Below are 26,314 nucleotides of genomic sequence, written 5' to 3'. Positions count from 1 at the left end.
GGAGTCAGTGGTTCTCAACGTAACGGCATCGTATTAACCAGATAAATGTTATCTTCCGTTTTAATCTGTGTAAAAATCGATTAAAATACCCCTAAGAAATCGGATTTATCTGAATTTATGCAATCCGTAATTTGACATTTTGTACCGGAACAACATTTTTATTGGCTCGTATTTGTTAGGTACAAAATAAATACTTTTATAAAAAATATAAATCTTCCATACAATCCGTTTGTAAACGATGCACACACGTATGCGACAATGGTGAAAAAATACATTTATGTTACACATTCCGCTGACCTATGTAATATATTAGATGGTACAGGATTTCTGTGCACTTCTGCGTTCCGCTGCTACTTCGCTTCTACAATTACACGGACGATTATGTACAGACCTTATTCAGAGAATTGACTCTACGCTATAGTCGCGATATTGCTAACGGTTCTATAGAAAAATAGAGGGCAATACACACATTTCATTTTGTGAATTTCGTCAGGACCATTTCTTATGGTTTGGCATACTTGTTAGAGGAACTACTGTTTTACTTGGCATACATGTTGCGATAATCCTTTCATAGTACACTCGGTCTTCTATTCGTGCATCATTCGGTATTGTATACAGTAACGAAAAAAGAAGATATAAATTTTGTTCTGAAACTGTATTAACCCTGGAAGTACAATATGGGGTCCTCTCTGATCTGATAGAATGTACAAGTCAAACTTTAGGGGTACAAACGTTTGCACGTATTTTGGAACGGATATCACAGATATCCATTAATTAAAACCAATATATGAAAATATGATGATACATACATACATATATACATATATATATATTTTTTTTTTGTGAATGAAACAATCGTGTCCACTAGACTCCAGGATGTAAAGAAAAAGACATGTATATCCAGGGTTAAATAGACATACACACATGATGCGGTTTAAGTTGAATAACTTTTCCTCAATGAGAAAAAAATAACAAATGATTAATACTTTCCATGTCTCTTGTATTCAACATCTAATTCTCTTCATTGACATTCGTGTACTGCTCGTCAGACAAACTTTGATGAGAAAATAGCCTCCATAGTTTGGTTTTTCCAACGAGCAACGTAAGGAATGTACACAATATCTAATATTGCGAATTAGTAAATGTCTTTCTATGTTGACAATGGGCTTTTGTGACAATTAATAACGTATTCGGGGGTAGAAATCCTTACGACCTAAATGCAAGAATAAATATACTTCCTCGATGGTTGGGTGTGGTGGTATACACTGTTATACGTATCGTCTATTTTTTGGCGTTTTACGACATCTTTGCCGGCCGAAGATCGCTATTATACAAATCACTATTGTCGCAAGGAGCACCGCTCCTACCGCCCAAACTGCTTTACTAGTACTTATCTTTGGTTTCTGGTCTTGTTCAGCGTCATCGTTATCGTATAATGACTCAACAGGAGGAACTTTAGTTGACGATTCTGGCGCTAACACTTTATGGGTATCTGGTTTTTCCTCTGCCACGTGTACGGACGATTTAGACTCTAGGTTCTTAGTGCTACCGGATACGGCGTTCATGTCACTCCTTCCGTTATTTTGTTTATTTTCAGGCATCTTGATAGTCACTTTCTGTCGGCTAACTACACTTTTTGGAGTGGTAGTTGATGTGGTGGTTACTGTGATCGTTGTAGGAGCATTAACTTCTTCAAAGATCTTCTTCTCTAATTCTTCGAGCTCTGATTCCTTGGCAATGACTGCCTTGTATGGAAAATCTTCTTCTAGTTCGTCTACGTAATCTTCTAGAGGAGCGAAGAACGACAGAAGTGGATCAGAGGTGATTTCATCTATTTCTAGGTACTTGTTGATTACTCTTGACCAATCGTCGGCACCTCCATGTTGTATCATCTTTCTGTTGATGGATAAAATCAATTTTGTAACTTCTTTGCGCTTTCGATAATTGTGAATAAGTTGCAATTCGATACTCACATGAATTCAGCCTTCATTTGTTTTCCTATTATTGAGTCGTATCTGACTTCCGTGGACTCCATTAGATGTTGGTAGAATTGGAAGGCGAGAAGTGTGCCAGTTAATTTACTGTAAAAATTGTACTTATGTATTCATACCGCAGTATAATATCGGAGTCGTATTGTCATTATTGCTACTTACGGAAGGTACGGTTTATTACTGGTGATGTAATCGTCATTTAAAAACGTGGGAATTTCAGTGCCGTTAGCATCAATACCTTCGTATTCTTGCCTTAAAAAAAAAAAAAAAAAAAAAAAAAAAAAACTTCGAATTAACATTCAGCGAAAGCTACTCGTGAATATATAACATTAATAGGTAGCAACCTAATACCTGTATTTCCACCAAGATGATATTAAATCCTCGGTCTTTGTACTGCCTGTTTCAATAGCATTAATTCTCCACATGTCTGCAGACATATAATAAGCCAGTCGGGGTAATACGTTCAACGCGGTAATCATTAGCGACACCATTAAATGTTGTTGATTATCAGTAGAATTATCCGTAACACGGGTGTAGTTTAACCAAGCAGGACTGGCTGCCAGAATGCTAAATAGTTCCGATACACCATCTTCCAAGGCTGAAAAAGAAGAAAACTATTGATCGTAATGAATTCTTCTTCACTGGAGCATATGCAATACATTTTAACATATTTTTTCCCACCAGAATAACGATTAGCTATATTAAGTACTGGATTAGCCTCCAAAGTCATTTGATTGAATACAATTCCTACATTTTTATGGGCAGAGAGAAAGTTGCTCAATGTGGGTTCATAACAAGTAGATACTCTGTAATGATAATAATGCTTAAATTTACATACATGAAATGGTTACTATAAGTAGACCAAACTCATTTAGAGAACTCTTTCAGCTGCTCAACCGTGAAGTACATACCTCATAATACCATCGTCGCAGAAATTAATTATTTTAGATGGACACTGCTGATTGAAATTGCTTTTATTCCAAAAATCAGCTTCTGGAACTTGGTGTAACAACTGTGTGCCCATAACCGAGGCAGTTTTATACAACGACCTTCCCAAGAGTTTCTAAAACGATACTTAATTGATAATATAGCTCACTTTTATGTATTATTAGAATAATCGCTACTTACCCTTCTCCAAAGATTCTTTTTTATGTTATACATTAAGTCTGGATAAGGTGATGTGTCTACCGATAGAGGAGTCCAATCACTTCCTTGTAGTGATCCTATTCACAAAAGACTATAATGGAGATAACTGCTGCATACATTTAGCTACATTAGAGTGTTGACTTACCAAGTAAATAAGCTGGGATTGTTTCATTCATATCAATATTGTATTTGCGAGACAAGTTGTTCATTACATATTTCAATACTTTTTTGTGAAGATTAGTAATTTTACTCCATTCGTATTTGACTTTTTCATAACCATCTGTGTATCCACTTAATAATTCCCAGTATTGTGTAACATCTTTGGCATCTGAAACAATAATAATAATAATAATAATAATAATAATAATAATAATAATAATAATAATAATGTTTTCCTGTATGTATACATAAGTTTCAATTATTCGTTGTTTTTTTTCAAGTACCAACCATTTTCTTTGGCAGCTTCTTCAACAAGTGGGAGGACAATTGAGAAATTTGTAGCTAGTGGAACTAATTCTTTATGCCAAGCTGTCCAAACATTGTTCTTCTTCTCAACATTGTTGTTAAGAGCCAATACACGTTCCACATCTAAAAGTAACAATATTGTTTTAGTATTTCACATATGTTTCCTTCCATTAATTAATTCGATTTAATACCTTTACGTGTGTGGTTATTTAAGACTCCTCTATGCACAATAGATAATCTTTGAAACTCTGTTGTCGCAGCAAAGTGGACAAGCTGCAAATGTAAAATTATTTGACATATATATATACTAACATATGTTCTTTAACACTAAATTCATTTAAATACTGCTTACTGTTTTAAAATCGTCGCTCTTCAGTAGAGCATCACCTGCTTTCTCAGCAATCTCATACTTGTACTGTAAAGATGGATCACCTATAACATTCCTGGAAATATTAATAACTTCGTTTCTTTGTATACTCTTGAAAGTAGCAAAACTAATTAATTTCTCTTCCTGAAAAGCAAGAAGAAATAGTTAGAATTACAAAAATATTAGACACATATACATACATACATGTATAGGCTGTTCCGCGTAACTTCATGATTTGTAATACTCCCTTTGATAATATTTGATACTAGATACCGAAGCATGATAATCTACAGTCAATGAAGGTCATACGTATACGAAGCTTTACATGATCCGTTCTTCGGTAGAGATTAAAAAAAAAAGGAAATATTTTAAGCAAAAAAGTTAAGTGAGACATTCCCGTATAATAAACATGAATATGTTTTATATTGGTCTGAAATTTACCCATATGGACAGCGTTTCATTGGACGGAGAATTAATGAACGACCATTCGGCTTCAGCCGTATTCGAACAAGTATCCTCGTAATCGAACTCAGTTAAATCCAAGAAAGCCTTGACTGAGTCATTTTCCAGCGACGCGGTCGCGCAAATCATGAGATTAAAAATTATCCAAGCCCATTTTGATGGCATCCCTTTGTGCTGTTAGAAAGAAAAATTATCATAAAAATAAGAGAAAAATGTAGGTTCATCGGGGGGAATTCCATCCGTGAAAAGAATACGCCACGGAGTAGACTTTCGAATATTCTGCCGAACATCTTCAACGTTGCTTTCATGAATATTCGATTTTCCCGTTACCGAACGATCATACGGTTTCTCAGTTATGTATTGAAAAGTATCTTAGTCATCCTCGTAATGAGTCACTTGATCACTGTCATTCCCTTCAGAGAACACTCGATATTTGCGCTTGTCTCGCCCGTTTTCGAACCAATTCACGATTTACCAATTCGAAACTAATTGGACTTAAGAAAATTGGGGATCTGGGTCACCATTGTGATCGGTTTGCGCAGACAACAGTCTGTAGATGGTACCTCCCCTTAATGGACCTCTTCCCTCTTCTTGTACGAAAATACATATTTCGTTATCAATGAGATTATCTCAGAAGTGAATGGAGTAGGCACGTCGATCAATAAAAAAGAGGTCGAGTAAACAATGCTGTTCCTGTTTTCGCGTTAGACGTCGTTTTGTGTGTCGTCTTAAAGGAAGAGTCTGTCTTCCAAAGAACTTATAGCCAGTAAGACCATGGCATTTCCGTAGAAACTTATATGTATGTAAATAATCAAGAAATAAATGATCTTTAAAAAAAAAAATGTTATTTATACTAAAAGAAAGTTGGAATCTAGTTTGACTTAATTCTGCTGTTTCGTTCATAGTTTAGTTCTGAATTCATTACGAACACACGGTGTTTGACCTTTAATTACACGCATCAAATGTTACGTATTGCTTGTTTTCGCGTGATATATCACCGAAAGAAACTTCTAACGTATAACGTATAAACACAACATAACTTAAAGCCATGGTGATCATGGTTCGTAAATCATCTGACAGCCGATTGGTCGCGGTCACACCACCGCTTCTCGGATTTAATTGTTTCCAATTTGGCCATACGGCTATGTCTCGGCAAACGATTGCGACCATAGAGTTTGCCACAGGAGTCTACATATTAGTCTATCGACGCGTTCAATTTATCATTGAGAACCATTATTAGAATTTAATTTTTTTTTCATGGCGTCGATAGAAATTATTATTGTGTGACCGTGTCGAACGCACGAATTATCTCGTTCTTATAGATACGACAGAATATCCGAGACTCGCGTAATCAACTTGTTTTTCTAGATTCTAGAATAAAAACAAGTACACATAAGCGCTGAAACGTTTTTTTTAATAGCAATCGTAAATGAACTAACTACTATTATTTGATCATGTGTGTATGAACTGAAGTTGCCGTTTCTATGAAACTCGTGATATGTTGCACGACGGATGTAGCACCGTGTCTACTATCCATGCATGTGCTCTGGTGTTATTAAGTCACCGTACCATTAAGTTGGTAATTTAAAACTCGCCGTATGTGCCGGTCAGGACATATTTGGATACGCGTAAAATCGTGTTGTTGACTGGAAGACAATGGAAACTCAGTGTTACGTTGTGTATAGTCGATAAAGTGTGTATACCTATATGTATACATATGCCTGTGTGCATCTGCTGTGTGTACAGGGGTCAAAAAAATGTATCGATTACGCGACAATATTATACCACATCGATCGAGTTAATCAGTCCCGATCGAACTTCCGTTGATTTAGTTTATTCGAGAAATTCGTAATATGTACACAGAGCCTGCGCGCTTGAATAATTCTTGCCGTTCTTAATACATAAATGTTATGGTATTATCGGCAGAAATCATTTACGCGCGCACTGGACATTTCCGGTATACGCGTAGTTGTTGGCTCATTATCCGTTGTACCGTGAACGAAAGAAAAAGGAAATAAAAGAAATCACTTTGTATTATACGAACTGGTTCGACCGGTACAATGTTTTTCATCGCTATGAATACATAAACCTTTGTAAGCCCTCTGGTCCGTGGGGTTCAAGTGACGCAGAAAGCGTGCAGAAGAAAGGAAACGGTCTTGTCGTTAACGAAAACGTGTTTACAAGCGCGTTGAATTTTCGCGGAACTAAAGGGGCGACTCTATTGAATGGAAACACGTGACAAATGAAACCTTAATTTGCCAAAAATGTTTAACCCCATAAGATTTATATTTCAAATTTATTTCAATACAAATTTTAATGTTGTAGATATTAAATATATTTTTAATATTATTTAAATAATTTTTATTTTAGACACTAAAACTTAAGGACCAATCAAGTGCTGTTTGTCATTAAAATTTTAATAAATCTACAACCTGGGGCCTGTAAACGGTTTAAATTACAATTGTTTATTAAACCGAAGGTAGCTATTGGGATGAATTTAATTTTGAAGGTAGCGAGGAGTTATTATGAATAATTGAGGGATACTGTTTTCAATGCTACCGCTCGAATTTATTTAAGGAACCTGCACCAAAATTAAACGAATCCACAAGTTATATGTGTACATACATATATGTATAACTAGCGATTTATAGAATTTCAATAAGCGTTTTTAAGTATATCGTCAACTGCATACTGCATCGATACACTTGGTCACACGTACATACCTATACACAATACGATTTTGATAACAGTGTGGAGTCTGTTTATCGATTATTTCACGTAACAGATAAGCAGAAGATGTTATTTAAAATCCGCGAAATTGATTCCACGCATAGTGCTCAGCATGGAATACTGCTGTTGCTTAGGGTAAATTACCTACGTATGGAAATCCGATAATCGTATTTGATAATTGCCTTTGCCAAATGCCGATAGACTGTCCCTGCGCGTTATAGAACGTTCACGGGCGTTTATAATTACAATATGCGACTCAGATACAGTGCTGTGTAAACAAGTGGATTTTATTTACATTTAACTGACATTTTAGACAGTGATCCAATGTTAGAGACAAGTACCTATCAGTTATCTCTGAGTAAGTGTTCACTATTATTAGAAAGATGAATACATAATACAAGATACACCGTTGGTAAACTGAAAGCTACGACAATACGAAAATACGCAAAAGAACATAACCAAGCATTCCGTGAAAATACATTACCATTGCAGTATAGAGTATTAGATTGATCTACAAATTACGTTCATTCCTTATCGTTTTCAAGTCGATTCAAAATGACCATTAATTAACCCTTTCTTTATTCACCATTAAACAGTGTTTACAGGTGAAACGACACTTTCAATCAAGCATCGTATTCATAAATCACAAACAGCTTAACCACCTTTCTTCAAGGATAAACAATAATGCTCGTTGACCACAGATCCAAGTGAATCGACACGAACACTCAGGTCACATTTTGCCTGCGCTATATTATTGAAATATTTCACTGAACATATCCCAGCGTGGGTTGAGTTACGAAAAATCAGTTTCTCACCTTGGATCGCTGTCACGAAATAAAGGGATCCCCAGTGTGTGGCTCACCTTTGCTAGCCGAGCGTCACTTCGCTCGACCGTTCACCGTTTCCACTTCTGTGTCCTTTCTGTGCGCGCTGAACGAAGAAGGCGAACGTGCGAGGCCTTGCTTATGATGGAGGGAAGAAATAGAATCGTCGTTCTTCCGACTTCCGAAAAAAAAAAAAAAAAAACAAATCAAAACTACAAGGTGACTCCGTTTTCGGGTCACAGCAGCGCGCGGCGGTTTCTCTCGCGCCCCACGAAAGGAGAAATCAAACGATAACGACGACGGTGGTGGTGTATGATCCCAGCGCGCGCGCGATTGTTAACTGATATATTCACGGGCTCGACACTACATCGGCGTTATCTCTGGCCGTGGGACGTACAACGCATCGCGCGTCCACTCTGTGACTATTTGTACAAAGTTCGCACGATCCAAATTCCTTCGCATCATGCCACCTCGCTTCGGCGATGGTGCGTTACTTGTGCTCTTGTGTGTGCACGGCCCGTGACGTTATGACGCATGGCCATCGGAAATGCAGTTACACAAAGATTGGACACCTCCTAATGAATTTCGGAATCTGCGAGCTGATCCGTGTGGGGGGACGGTCGGTAATGTAGGAATCCGGGTTAGCTCGTCACGATACGGTTGTTTTCTTTCCTCTTTTTGTAGCATGTACCACAGACGAGATATAAGAATAGACCTAACATCTTATGGGACTTTGTGTCCCACGAAAATTACGCTTTTTCGAGCGCACTCTACATAAAAGTTTCCGATTTTAGAAACTACGTTGGACACCATGATGACGCACAGTAGCACATACAAACACACACACACACACACACGCACACTCATTATTGCCCCGGTTTCGCTAGCAAAGAAGAATGTTTTACTTTTCTCGCCCGGCCTGAACGGCAGTTTGACACATATGTATGTATACAATGAAGGCCCGGTATAAATGTACATATGCTATTATATTAATCTATTACGAATACGAAAAAATGTTTTATATAAAAGTTGTTTTATTTAATGGAACAAACTTAATAGATTGTTTGAATTTTTTTTATTGTTATTTACAGAGATTTTAATTTACAGAAAATTACATTGCATGTTAGGTCTATTCTTATATCTCGTCTGTGATGGAAGCTCGTTTATTGTAGCGTTTGTGATTATAGAGGGCTAAATTTCTCGGTATACTGCATTAAGCGAGCTCTAATTACGTAGGCTGTGATAATACATAACTTATTGAAATAGTTCAAAGTAAAACTAAACCAATAATAGAATTTCAAATGATTATTCCTATAAATATTACATATCTATATGAAATAATTAAAAAACTCAATCTGTATACAATTGTACAACTTTATATAGGAATCCTAATACGCGCAATCAATTACCTTTTGGCAATTGGTGAATCTTTATATATAACTTTATTCACACATCATTTATTTACAATAATTTTATTTATTGCGAGTAAGTAAATAATAAAATTCGATCCAACAAGAGCCCTACTAGCCAACCTTCTACAGGATAGTACGTCAGCTTTATTTCAATTGTAAGGTATGAATTTATTAAAATAGTCGAATATATACGTGAATCCTTGCACTTTATTATTCAGCTTCATGTATTCATATAATTAACAAAGATTTTTTACTTTACATTTAGTCTTAAAATAATCTAAGTTTCATGTACGATAGAACATTTACCGAAAATATTCAATCTTACATTTATTCTTCTAAGTAGAGAAATTAATTTTAAGTTCGCAGCCATTAACTCGGTATTACCTTCAGGTTACAATACTTTATCGAAGATAATACCAATTGTCCGGATCTACCTAAATTAACCTAAATCCCTAGTCCGGAAGTACCTAATTAAAAAAAAAAAACCAACCTCTGAGTCGAGTTCGGATAATAGAGAGGACCCCATGAACCCCCTTGACCAGTGTCCACCACCAGTGGTCAGCAATCGTCGGAAGACCTCGACGATGTCCGCGCACGCGAGTGAACTGAGGATTTTTCATTGCGCGCTCGTATTTATGGGCTCGCGGCGACCGTGAACTTGCGCGCACTGGTGCGCGGACAGGTGCGCGAACATTGAGTGCACTGAAAACTCGAGCGCGCCAAAAATTATTTCTAAATTACTTTATCGATTACTGTAAAATCCCTTAGTGTCTTTCTACGATTGTTCTGCTTTATTTAGAGTTGTCCTAAAAGTGATACGACACCATCAGGAACAAGAATATTAAGTATTAAAGCATTAGGCATTACACAGTTAAATTTTTCATTTATAAATTAATCATCGTTCTTATCGAACAGCGTTCTCGTTATCTGTTTCACCCGAGAGACGAATGAACGGTAATGGTCAATGATGAAACCTTTTATTTCGATTTTACTCTATTTTTAGCTCCTAAATACAAAACTATTGTATTATATCACAAGAAGCTATAATACACGTACGGGGAGTGGTATAATGCGGTCTCTTTATTATAAATACTACGTATACGATAGAAATGTACAATAGATCGGGTCTGTGCTCGCAGAGACCTCTTTGTGTGAAATGCACGGGCACGAGCCCCTCGAGATAAAATATTAATACATACTACGTTGAATTTCTTCGATTGCCTCGTCGTTGGGGGGTTTATACATGGGTATTATGTACCATATATGTATAGTATACTCGCGTATGATAGTGATATACATCCATTTTGAGAATATCGAAGACAAGAATTGAAAATTCATGCCTCGCGGTTAAACTCGTGAAAATTGAACGTTTGCTAGAAATAAAAAAACTCGATGCTTTCGTTTGTCCGTGAATTCTTGATTAGCGATTAAGCGAGAGGGGGTTGGGGGGTGGGAGATGTGTATGCATCTGTAATACTGATACGCTTGAACAGATTATACGACTGTTCCGTGATTTATCTATTGTCACAATTCACTTAAGTACCGGATACTGCTTGTACTAAGAACGGGAAAATAAAGGATAGCTTCCATCGTGGTTGCTCTGTGCGTATTTTTGTTGTTTTCTTTTTTTCTTTTGTCAAAACGTCGACGTGTGAAGTATTGTTGTCGAAAATCGATAAAAAAAATTATACGTTCGTATTGTAATTTTTCTTTTACAACAATTTCATATCACTTACGGAATGGAACATTACTTAAGGATCGAGCAGATAGGATCATTTCTAGCTCTTTTATCGTTGCGATCATAGGTGTGTCGTTATCCTTTATTTGTGTCGTCGATGTATTAAGATCTATAACTTTGTACCGATCCCTTCTCTTTTGTCACGCGAACACCTCTATCCTTTCGACAAGAAAAATAAACCATCGTGAATCTATGGTGACTCCAGATATAATAAGACGGAATGGATTTTGAGTGTCTAAGGACCCCAGAGCGAAGTTAGATTTCTATCACCACAGACGAGATTCTCGTTTTCTCGTCTGTGCTATCAGGACATACGTCCATATGTATCCTACATGATGTACGCTGCGGTGCGAATGTGTTTCATACTCTTATGGTAAGATAGAGCAAATGGCGCTTGTTCTCGAGGCACAAATTCATGACCCCTCGACAACAATGGCATTCGTAGTCTTATTACTATCTGTAGTCACTGGTGAATCATGTTTCGCATCGATAATTAATAAAGCATGACAATCACGCCACACTGTCGCCGTTAATGATGATTACACTCGCTACGAAACAAAAAATTCGCGTTGCGTTTCAACTGTTTGAACCTGTTTACGGAATTTTTCGCCTAGCAGTTGTCTCTCTCTCTCTCTCTCTCTCTCTCTCTCTCTCTCTCTCTCTCTCTCTCTGTGTGTGTGTGTGTGTGTGTGGTGCCGTTAACGTTGCATACATACACTATACAGGATGTTAATAAAAATGTGTGACACTTTTACAGATTGAATTAAAACGAAAATCAAGAATAACGAAATCCCGTTCGAGGCTTCATTTTCGAGTTATTAATTATTATTGAAAATACAAGCGAAACATGCATGAAATATGTCTGGCGCGTTCTCCATCCGTTCCACGAATTGCTTTCAATTCATTTTAATTTTATTTCATTCGTTAGTAGACTATGGAAGTTTATGACAAATTCAGTTTCCAGATTCAGTATTTGAGCTTCAATATTATTAATAATAAAATATAAATAGTATGAAAACATATTAAAACCTTTATTCTTAAAGTATAAAAAAAGGTTAAACATCCGTAGTCTATTCATCAGGAGCTTTCGAACACTCATCGATGCTTTATTGATATAACTTATCGCATAGTTCTTTCTTGTTCAGCGCCTCTCTTCGAGTAAGCTATCTCTATTATCAAAATTTCCAAATATAATTGTATGTGTGTGTGTGTGTGTGTGTGTGTGTGTGTGTGTAATCTTTGAATCTTAAAAATCGAGATTAAAAATATAGAATATAAAATAACTAAAACGCTCCCCAGGTAGCACCTACACTGAGAACCTATGCGTCAGACTTTATTTTATTTCACACCGCGTGTCGTCCGTATTTTTTCACCAATTAACAATAACTCAGAAACGAAAAACCCTGGAACACAATCTCGTCTTTTTGGATTTTTATCTTCCTGAAAAAGTGTCCGCACATATTTATTGACACTCTGTATCTACATCACGACAGAATCTTCTTTGCCGTGTCTCATTGACCTTTCCAAGTTTTTTTTATCCTCGCATCCACTCATCTTCATTTCCTCGTTTCAATGTTTTCCCTCCGATCGCTTTCGATTAATATCGCGCGCATGTGCGTCGAGACACACGAGTGTTTGTGATTAATGATTGGATTCGAAAGCCGCATTAGCCGTGCCGCCGTTCATCGTCGGCAGATCGGGTTTATTCTCGGTGGCGAGCTGCCATTTTGTCGCATTCGGGTCGCTTTCTTCTTGGCCCTCGATCTTGCTGTTCGTTTTCTTCTCTTGCTCTAGCTGCTGGCGATCTTTCCGATGCTCTGTGTAGAGCCAACTATTTTTCGAGAAAACAAAATCAAGTTTATGTTTTAATACTTCCTCCGTGGCAGGACTTTCTTTGGTACATAATAATATATAAATATCTCGGAAACTAATTGTAAGACCAATCGGTGCTAATATCTACAGGAAAAAGTTCGTCTATTACCCGAGCTAATAAGTCTTTGGTCATTCGAGGACCGTAAGAAAGGGGCAGTTCAGTAGCTCGATAATATGTATAACGGAACCGGAAACCGGAGGAACTTACAGGAAAGCGAAGACAGCGGGCATGGTTAAGCAGGCGCCGACAATGAAGAACGTTCCCGGGAATGTTTTCATGGTTGCCCCGTAAATGGAGCTGTACATTGGCCCGTAAACGAGCGGCATCATCGATTCGCAGACACCGAACAAGGAGTTCACTTTGCCTGCAAAATTTACGGAGAATTATACAGGGTTTCCCACGTAATACTTACCACGATGTGAAAAAAAAAAAAAAAAAAAAGAACGACGTTACAGAAAATAATGTTCAGAAAATGTTTTTTCGGATGAAAAGTCAAGGTGATCTTCATTTTTTAAAATGGCATTAGATATTTGCTTACTTCATAATATTATAGCCCGTGTCAACAAGACAAGTTCAACTACCTAGTATGCTGTGACCTTGAAATGACCTTGAATTCAGAAATGTGGAATCTACGAACGGAAACGTTATCGTGGAAAATTCTTATAAGGTGGGCACACCAGTCTTGCTGGAAGAAAAAATACGCTGCACAATATCAATCGGAAACCCTTACTTCCACGGTCGATAATTCACAACAATGAAAAAATAGTTTAACTATCATTCTGTTAAGACAGTTCTCCTGTATTCAGTCTTCAGTTGCTCAGTCCCAGTTGAATTCAAGGTCATTTGAAGGTGCAGAATTTTCGGAAAATCTTTTTCATAACATGTAGCCGATTAAAACTGATCGTTTTAAAACACTTTTTTGTCAGATCACCGGAAATGCTTGAGAAAATCGTGGTAAGTGTTACTCACAATTAAAAAAGATACGTATTCAGAGGGTCACACTTAAATGAGACACCCTGTATAAATTTCAATGTTAATCACGTAACGTCCGCATAACGGAGCACGTTACGTCTTCGTCGTTTCTATGTAAAAAGAAATGAAAAAAGAAAAAGAAAAGGAACTGTTTAACAATTGTATTCCACCGATGTCGAGGTGACAAATTGTATTATTTAGCAATTTAGCATACACTTACCGAGCTCGTCCGTCGATACGAGCTTGGATACTATCGATCGCATTGCTATGAACGATGTCCCGTTCACGATCTCGACGATCGCCGCTGAAATTTGTCGAGATATCGTTTGAGTAATTGTATTCTTTTAAAAATTTCGATCGATCGATGGTGTTCGTTTACCTAAATAGATCATCCAGTTGGTGGTCGCGAACGCGTAGACGAATCCGGCGAGGATTTTGCTCATCGAACTCATTACACCGACGATCGCGTCGTCGAACTTCAGGATGTGGCTAAACACGCCCACGGATATCGTTGTACCTGGGAATAATAATTTTCCAAAAATGAATAGAGGAATTTCAGTAGAATGTAGGAATTGGTTAGGACGTCCAAAGATTTATCGATTAATATTAAAACTACCGACAAAATGATTCTTATTTTACGATTTGCTGAAATTACAATGGGGCTTTTAATTTACTGTACATACATTTAATATTATGGGTACTATATTATGCTTAATTGTGTACATTACTATATTATACAATTTAATTTAATGTACACCGAATACTGGTAGTTCCTACTGTTAATCAGTTAGTCATTTTTTAAAGTAAAACTAAAAATCTGATGGAGTGATAGTAACGAATCTGTAACAAAAGGATTTGCATCTCTATATGTTATTTATGAAAAGTAGTATTCGTATTCATGGTTGGAGAAAAAAAAAACGACTCTACAGTTAATTCGTTGCGTCTTTTGATAAGGGAAGAACTGGTTGAAATTATCTTTTCTTTAGAAACCTTCTAATGATCCTCGACGTACGAAGGCATTATCTAATTAATTGTAATTTTCATCCATCCACACGTAAGAATATTTTTTCATCGATATCGCAATTTTTCACTTGTTCGCGAGGACATTCTCATTCAGCGTTACCGGCAGATCAACGGTAATGCCCATTTAATCGATACAGCCTTATAATTATAAATATGTATACATTGGCGTTCGGGTCCTCCGACCATTCGGAAATGATGGCCGACAATTCCACGACGGGAACAATACCGTGTTCGTTATGCAACCGATTCTCGTTGCTTTGCGTGGCGTTTCATAGAGGAAAAAAGAAAAAAAAAAGAAGGAAATCGTCATACGATCCGTAAATGTTATAACGCCTCCCTTGAACTCGTTCGGAAAAGAAACTCGATGGAAAGGACGAGTGACGAAAAGCACCATTACATTGATTAAAAATAGACCAACTGAAAAACTGAGAAACAAAGTGCAACTTACAATTAGAAGTGCAACGCATCGAACGTATAGAAACGTGTTTCGGTGCATCGTGGTGCATAATACATATGTATGTATATGTAAGTGGCGAATGCAGTCTCACGTGCGTCCGATTCTTTCACGTGTTCACCGCGATCCCGTCTAAAAGTACATACCTATGTATCTACTATCTACTTTTCGATTTTCCATAGGAGTGACATTCCGACGAATAATCTTTATGTCGATGCGGAAACCGATCAAGAGTCAAGAAGGTATATAGTACATATTTATTGTGTATTGTTTTCTTTTCTTTTCTTCCCCTCATTTCAGATGTAATCACCGTGATTCCTTCGTTTGAAAGTCAGGGACGGTGGTTGTCGAGACTGTTTGTGTCATTGATTTATCGTAACGTTTGCAAAATAATGTTTAATTGTAAGTAACAGGGATTCTTCAAATTTATCGGATGCGTGAGGAGACATATAGAAAATCTTTCTTAACAATAGTCATATGATTGTTATTTGAAAAGATCGTTGGATCCACTTACCGATCAGATTCGTGACCATAGCGAACGTGGTGAACATGCTGAATTTGACTTCGTTCCAATGGTACCTGTACCTCATGTACAGGTACATTACCGCCATCTCACCTGAAATTTCAATAGATGACGTTCAATATTCAATTCCCACATTCCGTGTGTTACGTTTTTTACAGCCTTATGAAAGAAATTTTCAACTATAGAAGATCCAAAGATCTGAACATGGGGGTAAGCCTTATAAGAACAAAATCGGATTATCCTTCGGTACAATCAGATTTATATGTATACATATAGTAAATCTTCGATGAGTGTTCGCAGGCTCCTCGACGCTAACAAGAAGAGGTTCCCAGATGTACCTAACGCTAGCTTTTTATCGGGGTTTACTTAAGCCTATGAAATATTTTATGTTCACTGCCGAAAAGCCTTCGAACACTCATCGAGGATTTACTATAATTTGTAACAATTTGCTGATTCGACTAAACCGATCAATTCGATTCGCTTTATCGATTTTCAGGAATTTCATATTTCTCTTCGTTCGAGTTCGCGTTTACGGATAAATTGAAAAGCTCAAGAATTACATATCGGGATCGCGTAGTTTTATAGAAACCCGCGCGATAGTGTTCCCGAGCCCATGTGGGTGGGACAGTTCCGCTAGCACAGCATGAAAGATCATGGTCAAAACGTTTTTCAGAATTGCAGCTCGCGCGTTCAGCGTTGCATCTGCAATGTTGCATTCGCCGTTCGCCTGTCCGCCTAGACCAGCCATATCGTCAATCACGTTTAGGGATAAACCGATACCGTCACAGTATCGATACTTTTACTCACATCTTACATACATATGTATAAGTAAATGTAACGAAAAAAAGGATCGATACCTACATATGTATGTACGTATGTACATATAATACATACATACGTGTATCGAAGGAAAATGAGTAGAAAGTTCTTTTTTTATTAATATCATATATGTATTACAACCAGAGTTGAGCAGAATTTTATTCGAATAATACACAGCGAAAAGCTGCATTATACATACATACATACATACATACATACATACATATTGGTTACAGTTACAATATATGGCGGTCGTTGGAGTGTAACATTCCTCAATGTCTACGGAGAGTGAATTACATAGTCTTTCAGCGAGCAGAAACTTGCAACGATTAATCGTTATCATCGACATCGACGCCGCGTCACGTCAAATTTCATAGAATTTCGACGGATCTTACATGATCGACGTAATTGCGACTAATGATCGATAAGATCGGCACGAAAAGAAGGGAGGGACTGCGTGTCCGTGTGTTCCGTTTGTGCTCGGAAAATTAATAGCTAAACGACCGACCGTTTAAAAAAGATGATTTAGTCGTTTCCAGCGGTCACTTAAGATTGACCACGGGAAAAAATATACGCTGCTCCTGCGAATTTCACTGTTTATACTTTATAGTAAAACGTGGTACGGTTCTCCGTCGGTCGTAACTTGTTTGAAAACTTTCGCCACAGAATCGTTTCATCGTTCTCTTCCACGAACTTTTCATACAATTCTGAAATATTATATTAAAAAAGACGTTAAACATAGATAATGAATAACATAAGACATGTACAGGTAAATATTGCAGAAGACATTCTGTTTCTATTAAATATAATGCACTGACTTAGAAATCGGAGCGTCATGTGTCATGTACATATACCTACATACCTACATATCTATCTGTACCTATAGGTATAGATTGAATCACCTGACTTTGCCACTTTCTATTACTTGTAAATTGTTTGTTATATGGATAAATGTTTCAGACAAGAGTAGTATGGTATCAAGGGGATCTTAGAATGTAATAATTAAGTTTTTCTTATTTTCTTCTTGCATCGAGATAAAAGGGGCATCTTGAGTTTCTTTGAAATGTAATGTGTTGAAAATTGGACTCTACAATTGGAAAGATTATTGAAGACTGAGTAAAAAAAAATGTATATTATTATAAGTGTATATGTGTACATATGTATACATACGTATTCAGGCGTCCGAGATCACCGAGATAATTATCTCGAATACCTATCACGAAGATAATTTCGTCGCCATGAGATTCCTTAGATTCCCGGGAAACCGGTGATGTGGGTAATTTTCGTGGCGGTGTTATCACGTAGATTACGTAAGAATGCGCCGCATTATACAACAAGTGCGTTTATCAGGGCCTCCAATTTAATCGTTTCCGTCGGCGTTTGACTCGTTATCACGTCACGCCATTGTCTTGTTTTCATTCGCGATCGTTTCGGTTTCGGGCATGGATTCTCTTGGTTTTTATGCGTCCTCGCATCTATGGTTACGTTGTATCACATTGAACCGGGAAAATCCAGATTCAAATTGACCACGAATAAATTACCTAATGCGTGTTTCTATGAACTGATATGCAAGTTAGTCTTCTTCGTTCTATGTTTATACACATTGAATTATTATTACCGTATAATTGCTTTGCTTTCGAACACTTACCAGTGATTATACATACATACATACATACATACATACATACATACGTACATACATACACAGGTACACTGTGCTGTCTGTACTGTTTCTTTGTTCGGTTATTATTTTTCCAGCACTTTTTTCATTGAATATTAAGTTAATTTGCTTTGTACAAACAAAGAAATTCTTCATATTAGAAAGTATCGTCAAACAGAGACTTATTTCTAAATGTTCACTACGAATCTTTTTCAGCCAATAGAAATGTTAATCGCCGATTCCGGTTTCCCATGATGACTAATGTCGTTCTCTATTTGCGAATATTGGTGGTCGCCCGATAATCGGCAATGTTAACATAATAACAACCCGGTAATGGAAACTTTTTACGCAATCCTATAACTATGGAGGAAACGCACCGAGTGGAGGTTAAAGTAGCCGCGCGCAAAACGGGTAATGCAATCAAGCGAATCTCCTTAATTTAAGAGACACAAGGTAGCCACCTTGAGATTAACCGCAAAACCGTGTTGCATACATACGTGTTGTATACATATGTATGTACAATATATGGAATTGTTCTCTGTGTAGGTATAGTGTCGCGTTCACACGGCTTAACGATTAAGATTAAGATTCTTCTTAACCATGCGCGCGCGCGCGCACGAGCGATTGTAGAGGATACAGAGAATTCAAACTAAGAACCTAATTTTCGAGTTGACTCAATTGAGAATAATCTGCCCTTAACACGGATCCATGTGACGATAATTCGTCGTAGGTTTCGTTATGGTTATGGGTAAGCAAGACAGTCGAAAAACGTTCCAGGAGGGAGAGGGGTTGTGGCGGATTAGATCATGGACCATGGTTGGTCTGGCGCGGCGTCTAGATTGTCAAGTTTCAATTGTCGCACACCTCGTTTTTGCCTTTTAACTTTAACTCTTTCATCTTGTGTGTGGGTGTGTGTCAACAGAGATCATCATCAATTTCTAAAGAAAATTGCTCTTCTCAACTTCAATCTATTCTATTTTTTATTTTCGATCTACTTGAAAGGACACTGTCTTCGGATCAGAGTCCAGTTTATAGTGTCCTATATTTATGTATTATAGTGTGTGTTCTATATTTCCGTGTTTTCGGGCTCTATCGGCCAGAAATGGACTTGGTTTAGAGAAAATAATTCATTCATACTTTTCGCATTCTTTCTTCCCTGTTTCCTCTACAAACATCGATCCTCGATCCACGTTCCTGTAAATGAAAATAATTGATCCCAATAGGGCGGCAAGACACCGTCGAACCACCGAGACTAGACTTATTTCCGACGGTCAAAGATCTGAAATTACATCAGAGTACTTAAGTCATCAGACCGTATTAGCATTCGTACCCACAGAATATGTATACCTATATGTATACCTACATATGTATGTATATGGGGATGTATGTAGTTCTAATAGGTATGTTGACTTCGCACATACGGTAACCGGTGGTTACTTTCAGTATCACCTTCATTGTCGTGCTACGAAATGCTTCGAGAAATTCCCGTTGCTTGCTACCACGAATCTACAAGAATTCCCAAGAATATCCCTTTTTCGAGCAAGTGGAATCAATCGTATCGCTACTTTGAAATTTTAATGTCGAATAATCACGAATATTTTTCTTATAACAAACTAAAGTTCTGCAATTGCAATCAGGGAAAGGAGGGGTGGCTCGAATTACATACACACACATATCAACTGTCATCGACTGTCGTATCCCTCGTGTGTTTCTCGGTGATGGTAATTATAAATCACGACGAACGAACGACCGTCAGGAACTTTCACTGATTAATAAGCACGCGGTGTAGTGTGCCACGCGAACGAATGTCAAAAGGCAGTACCCACCTCAGCTTGATCGAATTAACGGCGACGCTTGATTTAATTAGCGTACGCCAATTCCACGATCCAATTGCACAATGTTCCCGACGAATTGGTATTAACAGTCGTTCGCTCGCTGGCAAGTCGTATTGATTGATTAACTGGCTCGATTCGTCGAATTATCAACGGGTGACGGAGTTGGGAACAATCCACGATCAGTGAAATATAATAATATTCGAGAAGAATTGAAATTCGTTAATTCAACATTATCACTCGACGAAATTAGTAATCAATCTTTGTGGAACTCGAGGATCTACACAAATATAGTTTGTGACTATGTACCTAAATAACATGTAGAGAATAAATAATTGAAAATTTCATGTTACTCTTTTGCTAAGCTAATTAAATAAATTGAATTAAAAGAAATGAAATATTTCAGAATTATTAACTTGAGCTGCTTCCAACTGACAATGAGAGCCTCCTGAGAGATTCCTGATGAAGTTTAAACATCATGTATAATGTTTCTCACTCACAATCACAACAATTAGCGAGTAAAATATTTGGCCTAATAATTTAAAAAAATAATGAATTACTTATCGGTGCACCGAATATGTGACTCTCGAAGCATAGATTTTCGGCTATGTGTACGTACCGTGCGTGACAAGAAAGAATACGATTAAACATTAATGAAAGATAAAATTGTTACTCTAAATTATTACAAATCTATAAAATTGCTATTGCGATCCTTTGGTTACGGGATTGGTTAAACGGTTTTCAGCATCTGTTCACGGTGAACGTTGATGCTTCTGACATGATTCTCGGGAAAGGATCAAGAAACAGAAATCCACCGAACAGGTACCTAGACATAATTTGTTCGGCTTTCAAAATCAGGAAGACGTTCATTACACGAAATTGTTATAAGCAGGATGATTACTCGTCGTCGTTTTGCAGCAGCACCGTATGAAGACGACAGAATAGAGACGTAACGAAACGAAACATTATACATAATGTGCCCCGCGCGCATTAGCAGTCTAATTAAATTATGACGAGGACGGTCGCCTTGAATCCCTCCGTTGTAATACGAATTCGTGATGCGCTAATAATCCGTAATTGACCACGCAATCGGGCACCGTTATTGTCGTATTAGATTAACATGTGCCTACCGCTGCTTTCGAGGGAATAGGGACGGACACTCTCGAGCAATCGAGAGATCAACATTATTCTCAAGCTCAGCGTGTGGCATAAGTATAAACTATAAAATCATATGTAGGTTATGGTACCTCTATGTATGTATGTAGTCTGAAATTTAGGTTCTTCGTAACAGTTATTCGGAATGAAATTTCTTCATAACCATTTCAGAAAGCGAAATCGATATCATAACAGTTTTCAAGTCCTGGTTAGACCATCGACGGCTAGTCGTGGACGCTAGTGACTCCGAGGATCACCACTTTTTTCATTTCAAGTCCTGGTTAGACCATCGACGGCTAGTCGTGGACGCTAGTGACTCCGAGGATCACCACTCGTCCATTCACAGTTTTTTCTACTTTCACCTCGATTCACCTGCAATTACTTCGTGAAACGCTGCGCCCGCCCGGTTATCGCAATAGAAGCAACACGATTAACGAGAGTTACGTGAAACTACCTCTACTTATTCCCGCCTTTCGTTCCTCCTCTTTAATCGGCGGAGATTCCAGAGCCTCCAGAGGCTTCTTTCTTTCTTTGTTTCTTTAATCGGTCAGATTACAAATATTATGCGACCGGTTCGACAGGATATGGAAATCACAGTGACACGAACTATGGTGCTGAAAGAAAGTTGCCCATTGAATTATTAATTTTTTATTTTTTACGAAAGAAACCTCTGTGACTTCAAGACCTCGAGATAGAAGTAGAATCGGTTAATTTTCCCTTTTTCCTAGTTTTTCCTAGTTTTTCTAACAAAACAACAGCGACAGTCGCTTCTCACCTCGCCCGAATACGATCCATGCGCGCGCGCGCGCGTGTTCGATCACAGAAAAGATCGATCAAGACGATCAAAAGTCTCATCGACCCCCAAGTCGGAAACGAGTTTAGCGGGTCTACATATATTTCACTATTTCAATCCGTAAACCGGTGGAAATGTTGAGCAATTTCTCTTTGAAGGAACATTATGTTCCAGATCGATAACCGAACGATGTCAAAATATTGACCACGATCGTGGCGATATTAAGTGAAAGTCATACTTGAATACTTGCGACGAAAAGTGAATGGTCACGATCTATGCGGAGTCGATCTGCATGGTTCCAATGATCACACCTACCATACATAGATAATCATATTTCCAGGGGTTTTGTCGCGTGGAAATACGGATGAGTTGCGTATATTGGGAGTATTTTTCAGTTAAATTAGAAAAGTTTCTTTTAAATAGGTTGGTTTAACATCGATATAATCTCGACTTGAATATAGCAATGTAGGTAGAAATTTTGAAACAACGACTTTAGGGTCTGGGCGTTAAAGGGTTAATAGGCTGTTGATTACGGTGAATGGACATTATGTACCTATGTATTACCTAATGACCCGTTCCTCACGACCCTCTACAGTAAATCCTCGATGAGTGTTCGAAGCCGCCACGGCACTGGCAAGGTGGGCTCCTCCGGAGTAACGCTGACCTTTTAACGATGTTCAGCACACCGATAGAGCTTGGAATTCTCAGCCACATACGGCCATTATTTTATGAAATATTTAATGTTCAGTGCCAAAGAGTCTTCGAACATTCGTCGAGGATTTATTGTAACCTCATAATTTCGGAGAAAATCATTGAAAAACGGAATTGCTCACCGTAAAGCGGCCCGATCACAACCATTACGACAACCATCAGCACCAGTAGCCTCTTCTTCCGATTGTTCTTGCCGCTTTTGAACGCGACTTTGAACGTCTCCTCGATATGCTTAAGTGCGAAGAAGTTTCTGATCGATCCGCACACGGACATCTTCTCGTCGGGCTTCACCTGTTCGGATTGTTTCTTGTTCGGTCTGGGCGGTTCTTTGATCACCACCAGTCCGTAAACAAAGCTAAACACGTAACACACGGTCGATATGCCGAACACACCGTAGAAACCGAGTTTCATGTACAATATCCCGGACAGCGCCATACCGATCGGTATACCGAGTGAAACGAAAACATTCGCGGCACCGATTCTCAGTGTCCTGGACTCGACAGTCGTGATGTCCGCGATGTAACTGAAAACACCCATGAACATCGTGAACCATCCACCTGTCAACGAGGGCCATAACGCTTCTAAGACACCGGTCACTTCCATGGGCACCTCGTAGAAGAAGTACGTGCAAAGAAGCATGCTAACCGTGCTGAGAAACTCCCCGACGATCGGCAGAAGCATACAAGGTTTCCTCAGGCCTGTTCGATCGCTCCACGCACCCATAAAGAGGATCAGGATCGTTGGTAGACCGCTGGTCAGTGCCATCTTCCATGATTGCATGCTGGTCACCAGCTGCTGGACCGCCGTCTCCTCCGCCTCGTAACCAGTCGTGTTCCTGTTGGCCAACGCGGTGCACACCTCGTCCGAGTAGCCCAGATTCACTCTGCAAGCCTTCTCCAGGCTGAGATTCTGGGTGGCCAGGGAGGCCAGCATACAGGGGATCACGTAGCAGGCTAACAGAGGCTCGACGGTGATATTTCGCGTGAAGTAGGACCATTTCTCTTTCATTGTCATCGACTTCCAGACGATCGTGTCCTCCGGTTTCTTCTGGACGCTCGTCACCTGGTAGTTAAGGTCAGCCATCCTCTTGGAGAGTATCTGGGAAGGCTTGATGGTCCTCTTAAATGGTCCTCTATAAAGTTCTAGGTTCCTTATCGCGACAGTAGTACAACATCTGGTGATCTGCCTTTGGCAACTGTCTTGGCTAGGTCAGATTAAATTTCCAAGATTGTTTTTTGGTGTCACTGAACTTGGACTCATGTGAATCGATGTTCGAGGAACAGTCCAGACATATAACAGTGAGATTCTACTGGGTCTAAGGTCTTTTAAATGGTTTCCAAGGATCCTTCCGGTCAGTTGGATCGATCAACCCCCAAGTTTCGTGCTACTACTCTGCCTCTTCTTGTTCCTCGAATGTGACTTTGTTTCGGCCGGTCTGCGAGAGAGACCGTCTGGCCGTCTACTCCTGGCTAATGCACCATTGTGCATTACGGTACCGCGTGTCGCCTCCTTCCCTTCTTTTTTCCTCCCAGCCACCTCCCAAGTCTTCTCTACCTCCTCCACATCTCTGTCCGTCCTCTCTAGTCTCGTGGCCCACTCCACGTGTCCCCCCCCCCCCCCGACTACTGGTCCGCGCTCTCGTGTCTCGAAACGACTACGACGACGACGACGACGACGACGACGACGACGACGAATTCAAATTGTTCGCCGTGACGATGCCGCCAAACTACGCGCGTCCAAGCAGCCTCCAGTTGCGACGCTTCCGATTCCGCTCTCTTGGTTGGGGGCTTTTCAGGTCAAGGTTATGTAGTTCGCGCGGCGATTTAAGGAGGATAAGAACGATGATAAAGTCAACAAGTCTACGACTCGACGATCATGCCTCCTTCAGCATCTCTTAGTCTTAGCGGATGGAAATATCTTTGGAGTTTACTGGGATGAATGATGGACCTAACCCAGACACAGATGATTTGTTCATCGTGTTTAGTCGAGTTATCAAGCATCGGGACTGGTTTTAGTGTTCGCAGTTTATGACGCGCAATGGTGGGTAGAGTTGTAGTTTAATTGAAAAACCTGATGGGGGGTAGTGATGGGATTGATCACATCAATGTATCGTTTCTTCTACATAGATTATTTTTTATTCGTTCGATATTGGTTACCTTGAAGCCTTGAAGGATGTTTTGACGGCGCGCTACGTAACGATTTACATGCAACATCGAGTTTACGAGCGCCGTCACCAGGAATGTAAAACTGTTCCGCAAACTCCGTGACCTCATCGGATCACCGGACAAACTTGATCCAACCTTGAAGCGACCGGGTCACAGTTCTCGAATCACCTGGACGTGTTGTGTTCGTTTCATATCGAATGAACCTCGAGAATCGATCGTTTATACCTCGAACAAAAGCTTTACGACCATTTGAAATACAGCAGCTGAGAATCCAGTCTAGGGGTTCGAGTAGCCGGATGCTGGATCACACGAACCGAGTCACACACCGAGAATCGTTTCTTCTAAACATCTTCTATGGTGTACGGTCGACTGTGTAGGGGCCTGGGTAGGGCAAAGGCTAGCTAGAGGTGCCGTTTAAATGTGGCAATTTCTTGATAAAATAATCACAACCGGCCGTGTGTCTTGCTTTCTACGGCCTATTCCAAGCAGGGCCGTCCCCCTCTGGTGCTAAATACGGCGGCGACGGCCACCTAGAACGATGAATTAAAGATTGTATTAACGCCGTACGAGCACCGATTTGCAGCCGGGTTCTCTTTCTCGTTCGATAATCGCGTTTGATGGGCGGCCAATTGCGACGAATTCGCAATTATGTATCACTCCTACTGGGCCCTGTGGGCTCGACAATGTTCTTCTAGACCCTCGACTAACTTTCGTCCCCACAGAAATTCCTATACCGGTATCCTATAGGTACCTATATCTATACCATTTCTTCGTCCGATAACACGATTCTCGTCTCTGGATACCATTTTTCTTCGAAGAAGAAGAAATTCGTACGATGGATCAAGTTTTTGATCAATGGTATCGCTTTTCGATCTGTAATTCGACACTGATACTGGATACTGTTTTACCTAAGCTTCAGACTAGATACAACTAAATGGTCATCTTTTGGTAGCATTTTTTCAGCATCTGTAACGCGGTTTATATTGTTCAAGCCGCTTCAAGGGATGTTTCTGAAGCTTCGATATAGGATGAAATTGATAGATGGGACCAGAATCGGAAAGTTGATGGATTCGGGGGGGACGAACGCGAGGGTCGCGAACGTTGTAGGCGAATTTGATGTTTCAGTTACGGCCCTGGCCTCTCAAGTTGACCGTATGACGTTGTGTCAAGTGAGTAATGCTCGCAATTCGAGCGATGCT

General features: G+C 39.1%; 2 protein-coding genes across 3 annotated transcripts; both read right to left on the bottom strand.

Annotated features, from left to right (window-relative positions):
• Nucleotides 1-934: 934 nt before the first annotated feature.
• Nucleotides 935-8,519, bottom strand: LOC107187189 (angiotensin-converting enzyme-like). 2 transcript variants are annotated; one of them, XM_015575206.1, is made up of 13 exons: nucleotides 7,977-8,519; nucleotides 4,411-4,605; nucleotides 3,955-4,113; nucleotides 3,794-3,875; nucleotides 3,585-3,725; nucleotides 3,283-3,465; nucleotides 3,120-3,214; nucleotides 2,903-3,054; nucleotides 2,673-2,797; nucleotides 2,343-2,589; nucleotides 2,154-2,243; nucleotides 1,974-2,081; nucleotides 935-1,896 (listed from the first exon to the last, which is right to left on the bottom strand). In XM_015575206.1, exons 2-13 carry the CDS (start codon nucleotides 4,594-4,596, stop codon nucleotides 1,269-1,271), a joined length of 2,196 nt encoding a protein of 731 aa, XP_015430692.1. In that variant the 5' UTR covers nucleotides 4,597-4,605; nucleotides 7,977-8,519; the 3' UTR covers nucleotides 935-1,268. The 2 variants fall into 2 exon arrangements, with proteins under 2 accessions (XP_015430692.1, XP_015430693.1); XM_015575207.1 differs by having other exon boundaries at nucleotides 8,024-8,519.
• Nucleotides 8,520-12,776: 4,257 nt separating this feature from the next.
• LOC107187121 lies at nucleotides 12,777-24,033 on the bottom strand. Its single transcript, XM_015575130.1, has 6 exons — nucleotides 23,073-24,033; nucleotides 15,972-16,073; nucleotides 14,360-14,497; nucleotides 14,201-14,284; nucleotides 13,216-13,372; nucleotides 12,777-12,966 (listed from the first exon to the last, which is right to left on the bottom strand). Exons 1-6 carry the CDS (start codon nucleotides 24,031-24,033, stop codon nucleotides 12,777-12,779), a joined length of 1,632 nt encoding a protein of 543 aa, XP_015430616.1.
• Between the last annotated feature and the right edge of the window lie 2,281 nt (nucleotides 24,034-26,314).

Source organism: Dufourea novaeangliae, unplaced genomic scaffold (assembly GCF_001272555.1).
Source record: "Dufourea novaeangliae isolate 0120121106 unplaced genomic scaffold, ASM127255v1 scaffold99, whole genome shotgun sequence".
NCBI classification, from domain to species: Eukaryota; Metazoa; Arthropoda; class Insecta; order Hymenoptera; family Halictidae; genus Dufourea; species Dufourea novaeangliae.
The sequence above is the reverse complement of the archived record's forward strand: the minus strand, read 5'-3'. Positions and strand labels throughout refer to the sequence as shown.